The sequence below is a fragment of the Bos mutus genome, chromosome 3, assembly GCF_027580195.1.
Source record: "Bos mutus isolate GX-2022 chromosome 3, NWIPB_WYAK_1.1, whole genome shotgun sequence".
In the NCBI taxonomy this organism is placed as follows: domain Eukaryota; kingdom Metazoa; phylum Chordata; class Mammalia; order Artiodactyla; family Bovidae; genus Bos; species Bos mutus.
This window is the reverse complement of record NC_091619.1, coordinates 16,388,721-16,401,539: the sequence shown is the minus strand read 5'-3', so window position 1 is coordinate 16,401,539 and position 12,819 is coordinate 16,388,721. Positions and strand designations below refer to the sequence as shown.

Sequence of the window (12,819 nt, the reverse complement as noted above, 5' to 3'; positions counted from 1 at the left end):
CTAAAGTGGAGACCCAAATACAAATGCTTGCTCCTTCTATAAAACAATCTAGGTAACAAACCCTTAAAATATACCTCTCTACAGTGGTCCAAGGCCCCTAATATTTGGAATCAAGCACTGAACTCAACTCAAGCTTGAACAGAATAGAAGCCAGGCTTGTAGGAAAACAGAGTAAGTGAAGTACTGACTATAAACATGCAAAAAGCTACCTGACACTGTTACCCACATATGAAGAAATATAAAGGGCTCCCCGCTAGTGCCATTCATTGAGTGAAGAACAAAGTACACCCCTAGAGTTTATGAACTTCCAAACTTACTAGTTGATTCATAGGGACTATGAACATTTTCCAAGTGGCACTGGAGCTGGAAGGGAGTGGAAAACTGACGATAGCAGTGCTGGCAGATAGTATGACCGTCCACCTCACCATTCTGCTGATCAAGCTCTACATGATGTTTCATATGGTTCATAAATCTGTAGCACAGCACAAAGGAAAAGTACAGACAACATAAAAAATCAGAAGCCTTGGAGAAATACAACAGCGGAATCACAGAACAAACTTTACATATGTCCCCCCTTCCACCTTCTCACCCAACTTCCTCTTTTTTGGGATAGTCCTTTGCTCAGCCCAGAAACTAAGAGGGTTCCCGAAACTTATCTGAGAAAGGAGATGCACTGGTCTCACTCTACCCAAAGTTATCTTTTATTTATTACCACAATATCTCCTGTAATATTAGTTATTGATTTGATAACCCTGAGCAAGAGAGGCTATAATTAGGGCCATTCTCCAGACAGAAAAACTGAAACATGTAAGCAGCTTTCAGCCTTCACTTGTCCAAGGTGAGCTCCAAGGCTCTTCAACACTCACCGAATGTTGTTTTTTAGCCTTTTGGTACAATGTGGGCATCGGAAAGATGTGGCGACTTTAGGGAAGTTTGTGAGCTGGGCTACTGTGCCACCATCCCGTCCATAGTAGAAGTCATCTACTAGCATAATGAGCTTGGTCTGGACAGCATCACCCACATTCTCATTTGGCTCTGGTACTTTGGTAGGTGGTGACAGAGCAGGAATAGGTGTAGAAGAGGGAGTGGAAGCAACAGGAGCTGTTTTCTCAGGGGATGGGGGCTTTGCTGCTGATGGGACACTGGGTTCTGAATCCAGAGATTTTCCTTTCTTCTGGTATTCAACCATTTCTGGGCAACAGTACTATAAAGAAAGAAGACATCTGATCATCCTGGTTCTCCTGGCGGCTGGATGCATGTACTCCTCAGGTCCACTAACATTCCTTGGTAACAGTTTGGTTCTAGGTATTCTCACCTAGTTTCCACCCTGCAGTTTTCTACAATGTCCAGGTTTCACTCTTTTTCATGTGTCTGTGTGTGTGTACTTATATATAGATATATGTCACTCCAAACACCATACTTTGTACTTCTTCCTGTTTTAGATCCTTGAACCACTTGCTAGTTTAAGCTGGTTCTGGGGTCCCTGGTAGGAAGAAGTCCCAACCTTTGCATCTGGACTAATACCAAAAAATGAAAGGCTTGAGTTAGTAATTGGTTAATAGCTCCTGATTTATCCAATGACACAATAAATAGAAAATGAACTGAGGCCAAAAAGTTCTGAATATCTAACAAACCCGTCCTCCTGTGCAGTTCAAAATCTACCAACTAAGGAATTAAGGTCACATATGTTCTATTTGAGGGACTTTAAATGTTTCCTATTATATTTTTGAGTTCATTCTAAAACAGGCCAAGAGTATAACCCTTTAAAAGGCTTCCAAGTCATTTCAGAGCCCTTGCCTCACACTCTCCCAAGACTACAGGAAGTACACAGTGAACGGTAGCCATTTACACTGGATCCCATCACAGGTGACATCACTTACACACATGTGACCTCTCAGAGCTTCAGTAACACGGAAGTGAGCATTACACTGTGGACATATCTTCCGTCCACCATCCTGGAGATCAAACACTGGGATGGGCGAGGTCACTGGAAGAAGTGAGAACATGGTAAGATTAGTAAGATACCAGAAAAAGACTATCGGCCTTTTGGAAAAAAATTATTAAACACTTCATAAGGGGTATAAATAAGGTTGGTAAGCAAGCATGAGAGGTCACTATGAGGCACATTCCTTTTACCATTCTTCTAACTTTAGGCCAGGGGTTAGCAAATCACAACTCGTAGACCAGATCCAGCCAGCTGCCAGTTTCTGTGTGGCTAATGAACTAAGAATGGCTTTTACTGGGTCGGCCAAAAAGTTTGTACAAGTTTTTCTGTAAGTTGTTGGGGAAAACCGAACGAACTTCTAGGCCAACCCAATGTATTTTCTGTTGTTGTTCTGGTTATAAATCATGGTAAAATATACTTCACATAAAATTTCCTCTTAAGCATTTAAAAATGTTTGGTTCAGTTGTTAAGAATGTTCACATTTTCATGCAAGCAATCTCCAAGACTCTTTTCATCCCTCAAAACTGAAACTCTATACCCATTATTAATTCCCCACTGTTCATTCCTCCTAGAACTCTAGCAATCACCACTCTACTTTCTGTCTCTGTGAGTTTGACTGCTCCAGATACCTCATGTAACTGGACTCACAGTATTTGTCCTCTTGTGACTGGCTTATTTTACTTAAGATAATGTCCTGAAGGTTCATCCATATTATATCATGTATCAGAATTTCTTTCCTTTTTAAGGCCGAACAATATACCATTTAAGTATTGATGCTTTTGAACTGTGGTGTTGGAGAAGACTCTTGAGAGTCCTTTGGACTGCAAGGAGATCCAACCAGTCCATCCTAAAGGAAATCAGTCCTGAATACTCATTGGAAAAGACCCTGATGCTGGGAAAGACTGAAGGCGGGAGAAGGGGACGACAGGAGTTTGAGCAAGCTTCGGGAGTTGGTGATGGACAGGGAATCCTGGCATGCTGCAGTTCACGGGGTCACAAAGAGTTGGACATGAATGAGCGACTGAATATACCACTGTATATATACACACCATATTTTGTTATCCATTCATCAGTTGATGAACATCTAAGATGCTTCCTTCCATCTACAGGCTTTGTAAATAACGTTGCTGTGAACACGGGGGTACAAGTACCTGTTTGGGTCCCTGGGTATATATACCCCAAATGGAAGTATTACAACATGTGGTTAATTTCATATCTCATTTTTTGAGGGACCATCATCCCATTTTACACTCCCATCAGCAATGGACAGGGGTTCCACTTTCTCTATATCCTTCACCAACAGTTATTATTTTCTGCCCCCCCCCGCCCTTTTTGGATAAGAGCTATATTAATCGGTGTGAAGCAGTATTTTCTGTAGTTGTGGTTTGCATTTTCATGTTCAGTGATGTTTAGCCTCTTTTTGGTGTTTAATGGCCATTTGTATATCTTCCTTGAGAATTCTCTATTCAGCTCCTTTGCTCATTTTTTAATTGGGTTGTTCTTCTGTTGTTGGTTGAGATACAGAAGTAGTTTATATATTCTGTATATTAAGCCCTTTTCAGATATATGAGTTACAAATATTTTCTCCCATGAAAAGTGAGTTGCTTTCCCACTCTCCATAACCCTAACCCTTTGATGCTCTAAAGTTTTAAATTTTGAAGTAGTCTCATTTATCTATTTTTTCTTTTGCTGCCTATGCTTTTGGTGTCATATGCAAGAAATCACTGCCAAATCCAATGTCATAAAGTTCTCCCTCTAATGCTTTCTTCTAAGAGTTTTATGGTTTTAGGACTTTTATTTTGGGATTTAATTCACTGAGTTAGTTTTTGTATATGGTGCGTGGTAATGGCCCAACTCCATTTTTTTGCATGTGAATATCCAGTTTTCTCAACACCATTTGTTAAAGGTTTTCGTATTTGTAAAGGGTTCAAATAAAAGCAAAAGAAGAATAAGATTTTCTGACACATGAAAATAAAATGAAATTCCAAACTCAGAGCCCATAAATAGCTTTAGTGGCACACAGTCATATGTCTAGGGCTACTTTTGCACTGAAATGGCACAAAGTAGTTGTGACAGAATCATAGTGTACATGAAGCCTAAAATATTTACTATCTGGTCCTTTACAGAAAAGGTTTGCCAAGTCCTATTCTAGGACTGAAATTGAATATGGTTATGCTCATAATCCTACACCTGAAAACCTCTCTACCAAATATCAACTTTAAAATCTAGTTTAGAAACACATCTCCTGCTCCCTGAACTATCTTTTGATTATCCTACTCATCTCTGATCACTCAATCCATTTCATTCGTCTCCAAACCACAATTAACAGAAAATTCCTTTGGGCTGACTTAGTTACACTTTTCTGGAGAAGGAAATGGCAACCCACTCCAGTACTCTTGCCTGGAGAATCCTGTGGATGGAGGAGCCTGGTGCACTGCTGTCCATAGGGTCGCACAGAGTCGGACACAACTGAGCGATTTCACTTTTTTTCACTTTTCACTTTCATGCATTGGAGAAGGAAATGGCAACCCACTCCAGTGTTCTTGCCTGGAGAATCCCAGGGACAGGGGAGCCTGGTGGGCTGCTGTCTATGGGGTCGCACAGAGTCAGACACGACTGAAGCGACTTAGCAGCAGCAGCAGTTACACTCTTCACAAGTGGCAGTCCCCTTTACTAAAGTTTCTGTGATAACAGACTATTGCAACTATACCCTATTTTCTCTATTTCACAGTATAGACTTCTGATACAATAAATACGTTATGCTAATGTTTTTGAATGATTGGCTGCCCAGAGTCTTTCTGATTATCGTACCTTTCATTGAAGACTCAGGCCCGCTGGTTCTTTGAGAGCCATGTGCGGAGCTGTTGTTGGATACCACCACTGGCCCAGGACTCTGGCCCAGGGAAGGGATGGTGTTAAGGGTATTCACCAGTTTGGCCACTTCATTGCTATTTTCACCTGTAACACCAGGTCGCTTCACAGTGACAAAGCTGGCAATGCTCACTGCAGGTGGAGAGGGGAAGGAGGGAGCTTTTTTGACCAAGTGATAATCATCTGTTCTCCAGCCACCACCCATCCCAACTGTGCTATCTCCTCTTCCCAAGCCTCACCTAGTTTGGGGTTCTGAGTCTGGCTGGATTGGCCTGGGGGCTGGACAGCAAGGTGCCCCAGTGAGGTCGGCTGTGTGGCAGTGGGTGTGGTGGAAGTGCTGGGAGTGGACTTGGTCGACTGGGACTGGGACTGTGGGACGGTGCTTCGAATGGTGAGAGTGGCTGGGATGACGGTGGTGAAGGTGTTGGTGGTGGGCCGCACAGGCATCGTGGAGCCTGGCCTCACAGGGGTCATCTGAGAGAACACTTGTGGGACGCCAACTGTCGGCTTAACAAACTGGGTACCTGGGGCTTCAAAAGAGAGACAAAGAAAAGCACCAAATCTTGGTTAGTGAGCTCTCCTATAACACATTCCCTCTGTGTTTACTGGAAATACTAGAATAGGAAAAGATTATTTCCCCAAACTGATGAAAGCAGTTAGCCTCAGTAATCAGCCCTACAAACATCACAGTGAAAGCAGATTTCCATCAACTCCTCCCCAAACACCTTAGCACGCTGCCTTTTCTATTCCAAGAGTAAATCATGAATAGCCTGACCTTGGTACTGGAAGAGAATAATGGGTATAGAGTGGGAAGCAGTATGGGTATACATAGGCCAAGAGGCAGAGCTGGTTCTGAAAAAAGTAATCCTTCTTTCTCAGAATACTAAAGAGTCTTTCATTCTCTTACACAAACTCACAGAGAAGACAGACTATGTATGCCATTCTACTAGGATGTCCCAAAGGTGAGTCTCCTGGATCAACTAGACAATTCACTTACAAGTATTTAAGAAATATCAGAACTAGATAGGATAAGCTCAGACCTGAAGGCCAAAATCCCAATGGGCTCTGAGAACAATGACAAAAACTTAGGAAGACAAGCTACCTTTACCACAACTAAAATAATATAGTATTTTTTGGCCCAAAATGTAGTAAACACTGAATATAGAACTGGGGGCAAAATTATAAGATTTTAAAGAATTATCTTTCAATTTCTTAAAACAAAAACAAAAACAAAAAAACCCCACCACTAGTCATTAGCAATATTCATCCTCAAAGAATATGCCATTTGTTTAACTTATATTCCAAATCTATGCTGTAAAATGCAAGCAAAATAAGTTTTTAAGTCCACCATGTAAGTAAGTAGACTTATGAGGAATACAGAATTTGGGAGTTTGCATTAATAACAGTCCTCCAGGATAACAAACAACAGCTGAATAAAACAGCAGAAACAGGAAAGTAACTATAAAAACCCTGTTTTACTACCTCATGAAAGGTGGTAAAAAGTTAAAAAGAAAAATAAAATTACCACCCTGGCCAAAGGTTAGGAAGTTTTTTAAAAATGGGGCTTAACTCAATATGATTTTTGTAGTTTCAGAACGTATACTTTTTAAATGACCTTCAACACTTAGAAACAACAAAAACAAGTCTTTTGGATGCTGGTTTATTCCAAATGGGTAGACATTTTTCCTTACCTGGGACTAGTGTAATTGGTCTAACCGTTTGGCCTTGCTGTACGTTCAACACAATCCCAACCTGATTCATTGCATTTTGTACAGGCCGGACATTTCTTACAGGAAATCCCTGCATTAAAAAGCAAAAGGATCTTTAACATGGAGATCAGCTAACACTAGCAGAGACTGTATTCAGACCTATGTCCAAAAAGTTCCCACACTCTTACCTAATGATTCTCTCTCTCGAACTAGAGCTTTTAAATGACTGAGATGGAGAAAATTCTGGTCTTCTGGCAAACTTTTGAGTGACAAATATTAAAACTGGAGAATGAGGTTTGGTGCATATGAACAAAAATGAAAACCTAGTTCTTGTCTTAAGAGAACCTCAGTTTAAAAAACTCATCCACAAACTGACCCCTAAGAATGGGGAAAAAACTGACACTAATGGAGTGATTCAACACATAAACAACTGTAGGAAACTGTCCCCAAAGTCTACTTCAAAAGGCCATACACCTCTGGGAAGTCTGTAAGACAAGGCAGGAAAAAGCATCTGCCTTTTTATCCCACACCAGCACTGGGTTTTCAACTCCAATTCTCATTTATATCAAATAAGTCACCTTCCTTCTCTTTCAAAGATCTCCCTGCACTTCACCAATTTTGCACATATATTTCTGTAAGTCAACTAACTCACCGCAGTTTAAGAAAAATAGCCCAAGCAAAGGGTGAGAACTTTTGAGGACCAAGGCTTCCTCTTCCTCATGCAAGCTTCCCACTCTCTCCTGCCTAGACCTCAATCAAATTACTTAACAGCCTCTGGGGGCATAAAGAGGAAATTGCCCAGCTATATGCTATGTTGGGCTGACTACTGAAGTCAGCAGCAAATAAAAACTAGTAAATGAGAAAGCCAGACCAAAGGACAGAACCTAGAACCATTTCTAATTATGCTGGAGACTCAAGTCAGAGCCTTCAAAGGTTCCCACAGTCCCAGAATTCTACCAGGTCCCAGAATTCAGAGTCCTACTTACCTGTGTAGTGATAAATATTGGCTGTGAGGCTACCGGCGAACTAGTCACATGGTTGGCATTCTGCATGACCTGCACAGGCCTCAATACTGGTTGAGTAACCATTGTACCGAGACCTGGGGCTGGATTCTGGGTTAGGATGAGTGGCTGTCCACCTTGTTGGACCAAAGAATTGCCAGCTAAAGGGTAAAAAGAAGAAAAAGAAGAAGGAAAAAAAACCACTGTAAGCCACAATTTATAAGCAACACAATGGTCTTAGGTAAGAAATGGTGTCCCCATGTATTAAGATATCCAAGACTGTCACTCACCTCAGGTTTAATGTCATCAAACTTACCAAATATTTAAGCTTTACCCAAAGCTACAATGAACAGAAAAATACATAGATACAGAAAGTTCACCAAAATCTCCCTCATATCTTAACTTGTTATTTAATTGCTAAATTGTGAACAACTCTTTAGTGATCCCATGGACCATAGCCCGCCAGGCTCCTCTGTCCATGCGATTTCCCATTGGAGTGGGTTGCCATTTCCTTCTCTAGGACATCTTCCGGACACAGGGATAGAACCTGCGTCTCCTGCAGTGGCAGGCAGGCTCTTTACCACTGAGCCATCAGGAAACCCACGTATCTTAACAAGGCATGTCTTAACACACATGGTAAGACTTTTACATGGCTATCACTTTGATGATTTAAGTGACCACATATAATTTCCCAATACCAAATCAGCAAAACCAAGTAACATATAAATTCTTTCTCCATATTTTTACTATGTAAAACCTATTTTTTGGAATGTGATTTGTTGTTAATCTACCTTAAACTTTTAAAAAGAGGAATATTCATCAACAAACAGTAATTCAGCTTCCCAGTGAGCCAAATCTCAGAAATGCAACAGGTTCTCTAAATATCCACTGTCTTGTATAGGATGTATAGGTATGGAAACAGAGACTTCTTTATGTCATCTGAACTTATAAAGAACACACCTGCCAAAACCAATAAATATGACTTCAGAAGATTCATTCATGAATAAATAGTAACAATATCATAAATATTTGAAAACTAAAGTATTTTAAATTCTTTTTCCTGTGTGATAAAAGTAACTTTGGAAATGTTTAAGTCCTATATTTGCTGGATGTTCTCAGTGCTCAGTCATGTCCAACTCTTTGCAGCTCGTTGGACTGTAGCCCACTCTGTTCATTGGACTTCCCAGGCAAGAATCCTGGAGCAGGTTGCCATTTCTTATTCCAAGGGCTCTTCCCAACCCAGGGATCGAACCCTTGTCTCTTGAGTCTCCTGCATTGGCAGGTGGATTCTTTACTGCTAGCTCCACCTGGGAAGCCTCTGTTTGCTAAGTTTGGCTAAAAAAATCATTAACACTAAGTTTCCTGATTTACAAAGACTACTCTAAATTCTATTTCAGAGAGCCAGTATGACTAAATCAAAGATTCAAGCAAAATACTGCAGCTCTTTTCACTAGAATGGGATGAACTCCTATGAAGTTTTAAGTTACATGTGATAAATGGCATTAGTAGTTAGCTACAAAGCTAGACCACCAAAGTGGGTATACAGGTGGCTGGCTATTAATGGGCCAATAGTGACTTGCCCCATGTTCTCCCAGAAACTGAGAGATCATCAGTGGACTAGATTCTCATGGTAACTGGGCCAGCAAACAAGTAATTACAGAAGCTGACAGACAAAAAAATTCCAAGTTCTGTCTATGCTAATTATATGGGTCCTTTTCTCTCTATATATTTCAACATAAATATTTTATTATGAAAATGTTCAAATATATAGAAAAACAGAACACTATAATAAACCTCCATGTACCTATACCAGCTTCAATAATTATCAACTTAAAGCCAACCTTCTTTCATCTATACCTCACACCCTCTTACCAGTTCCCATATTATGCTGAAACAAGTATCAGATCATATCATCTATAAATACGTCAATATATATCTCTAAAAAGTAAAGATCCTAAAAAAGAAGAAATACAACATCATTATCACTCCTAAAAAATATTATAATTCTGTGACTATAGTGGATAACACTGTATGATATAATTAAAGTTTGCCGAGAGAACTTAAACATTCTCACTATTCCTATCCCAGCCCCCCAAAATGATAAATATGTGAGGTGGTGGATATGTTAATTAACTAGACAGTGAGAATCCTTTCACAACACATACATATATCAAATCCCCATAATGTACACATTAAGTATCTTACAATTTTATTTGTCAATTATGCCTCAAAAAAGTTAAATATATAATTCTTGGGGGCTTTCCTGGTGGTCCAGTGGTTAGGACTCTACACTTTCACAGAAGGGTGCACAGGTTGGATCCCTGGTCTGGGAACTAAGATCCCACATGCTGTGCAGTGCAGCCATAAATAAACAAAACAATTCTTTGATATTAAATATCCAGTTAAAATTCAAATTGACAATTATATTTTTTTGTTTGAGTTAGGTTACAAAAGCGTTCATAAAGTACAACTGATGGACATCTTTAATCTCTTTTAACCTATAGCTTCCCCATCCATCTTTTTATTCTTTCACAATTTATTGTTGGAAAAATATTGACTAAATAAAAATACATATTTTCTATTCACTATTTTAACTGCTAGAGTAAAATAAAATAAATTATCTGAAACTAAAAATTCTTAAGATAAAATCAATGACTAAACATCTCATCTAAATATAGGAAGGGAAGGATGGAAAATTTTTTGCATTTATGTGGAATCAACTAGTATTAGAAAGTCTCAAAAGACAGGCCTTGTTTCCAGGAAATCTATACATAGTCTACTACTATAAAGAACATTAACACATTTTCTGCAAATATTCTCTGATGTTAGGGTCATGTTTGAATTCTGGTGAATTGTTAGGACCTTCCCAAAAATAAAGTGCAAACAAAGAAGGCTTCTAACCATAGACTAGGTTTACAATTCAACTGAAAGCAAAACCAGCATATGGCAAGTCACCCAGAGTAAATATTTATTTAATGAATTCTATAAATTCATTCCAATATAATAATTCCAATTCAAACAAATGAATTGTTTTTAATGATTCCTGCATTCTTATTCTTTCCTAAAAGAAATGCTGACAATTCAGAAGTCTTCCAAAGTTCTATTTCCAGAAAACCAAACAGTCAGTCAGAATCTTGAGGCTTAAAAAAGCCTTTAAAAGAATCATCCAACCAATTCTCTACCTGTAGGTCTGCTCTCAATTAAGTACCACAGCCTTAAACAGATTAAATAATAGAACATCCAACAGCTTCTCTCAAAACACATTCTGTTTATTTTACAAATCTGAAGGTCTTGATTTTTTTCATTAAGTTTATTTACATAGCCTTAAACCTCAGAGATAAGAGGGCTAAATGGAGTAGAAATGGACCAAACAGGAATTGAAAATCATAATTACAGTAAAAAATTTATAACATTAAATTCACATTATTCACAGCTCAGAATTAAGCAGGTCATTTCATTTCATGTTCCTTTCCAATGCATATATACGATCAGCCAGAACTATAGGAATAATTTCTAAATGCTGAGTGATGGATTCTGAAGAATGGCAAAAACAATAGTAAAACATCTTCTGCAATTTTATTCCTAACATTTTCTTAAAAAAGAAAAAAGCCTTACTGAGATGTAATTCACATACCATACATACTGTATCACCCATTTGAAGTGTATGATTTGAAGGCTCTTACGTATATTCACAGATTTTGTGCACTCATCACCACTATTTAATTCCAGATTTCATCATCCCCCAAAGAAACCTTATACCCATTAGCAGTTATTCCCCATTCTACTTCCCCCAGCCCTGGCAACCAACAGTTTTACTTTCTGTTTCTATAGATTCGTCAGTTGTGGGCATTTCATAATAATGGAGTCACACAATACATGGCAGCCTTTTTGTATTTGACTTCTTTCAGTCAGCATGTTTTCCAAGGTTCATTCATGCTGCAGCATGTATCACTATTCCACTTCTTTCTATGGCCCAATAATGTTCCGTTGTATGAATATACCACATTTTGCTTATTCATTCAACATCTTATGTAGTTTTCACTTCTGGGCTATAATGAATAATGCTGGCATTTCAAGAGTATTTGATAGAAGTCACACAGCTATATATTTTATACAAAAAAGAAAGCTAGACAAACTCAATCTATTAATGTGTGCTTATCTATGCATGAAAGAAATTTTAAGCCTTTATTGTTTTTTTGGCTGTGAGACTTATGGTATCTTAGTTTCCCAACCAGGGATTGAACTCAGGCCCTTGGCAGTAAAAGCTCGGAGTCCTGACTACTGTACCACCAGAGAACTTCCAGAACTGAAGAATTTTTGGAAGAACACACAAGACATATGTAACTGTAGTAACCAGTCTATACCTTTTTTTTTTCTTTAAACCATGAACACGGGTCAACATTTTAATTTGAATGCTAGAGCTTTCTAAAGTAAATAAAATCAATTTTTATATTTCAAAAAAATTTTTGCACATAGGCCACAGGAATCAAAGGTCCATTCAAAGAAATTAAGTCATGTGATGCTCATCTTGGGCCTCGGAATGCTGTGATCAAAGGGAAATTTAGCAAAACTGGTTGCTCATAGCACTGTGACAAGATTATTTTAAGAGAAACACAGGAAAGCAGTATAATGCAGTGGGAAGGCCACACGTTTCGAAGTCTAAATAATTCAAATCCAGTTTAGTCACTTACTATTTGACCTTAAGTATATTATTCAGACTCTCCACACCTTGGTTTCCACATCTGTAAAAAATGAAAAAAATCTCTAGAGGTTCCTCATCTTTATATATATATGAGGGTCACTAATTATATGTTGAAAAAGAATTCTAGGGGTTTTCCATGTAATAAAAATTATTTTTTTGATATCCAAAGATTGACTGGTGAGGCCGTATGTAGAGCAATCTCTTATGGCAACTTGATACTATCAAATTTTAAATGCCTGACCCAGCAATCTTACTTTATATGACAGATATGCTTACATAGTAGGCACAGATATGATGCCTGAGAATGTTCATCGTAACACTGTTTATAATCACAAAAAATGGGATTGTAATAAATGTCCAAAAATATGGGAGGTAAATGGTTATATCCAAAAGTAAGAATACCAGGTTCACTTCTACTGGAAATATAAGATACAACATGTCTAGATGGCCATTTCAGGAAAAATACTGATCAAAATCCTTAAAAACTGTGATAACCTCTGATACAACAATTTGACATTTAGAAATATATTCTCAGAACTAAGGATATGAGAAAAGACAGATGTTTACAAAAACTCTTTGAAAGTAGTAGTA

General features: G+C 38.5%; 1 protein-coding gene across 8 annotated transcripts in view; it reads right to left on the bottom strand.

The window, feature by feature from the left end:
* The window catches only part of POGZ (pogo transposable element derived with ZNF domain), a 47,141-nt gene that overhangs the window by 13,667 nt on the left and 20,655 nt on the right, over window positions 1-12,819 (bottom strand). For 3 of the 8 annotated variants that reach the window (XM_070367089.1, XM_070367092.1, XM_070367090.1), the window contains 7 exons: window positions 7,512-7,687; window positions 6,508-6,616; window positions 5,056-5,346; window positions 4,757-4,975; window positions 1,881-1,987; window positions 867-1,204; window positions 318-472 (listed from right to left, as the gene is read on the bottom strand). In XM_070367089.1, coding sequence (XP_070223190.1) covers window positions 318-472; window positions 867-1,204; window positions 1,881-1,987; window positions 4,757-4,975; window positions 5,056-5,346; window positions 6,508-6,616; window positions 7,512-7,687 — 1,395 coding nt within the window. The remainder of the gene's footprint in view (window positions 1-317; window positions 473-866; window positions 1,205-1,880; window positions 1,988-4,756; window positions 4,976-5,055; window positions 5,347-6,507; window positions 6,617-7,511; window positions 7,688-12,819) is intronic. The other 5 variants (XM_070367091.1, XM_070367093.1, XM_070367095.1 and 2 more) reach the window with 3 other exon arrangements.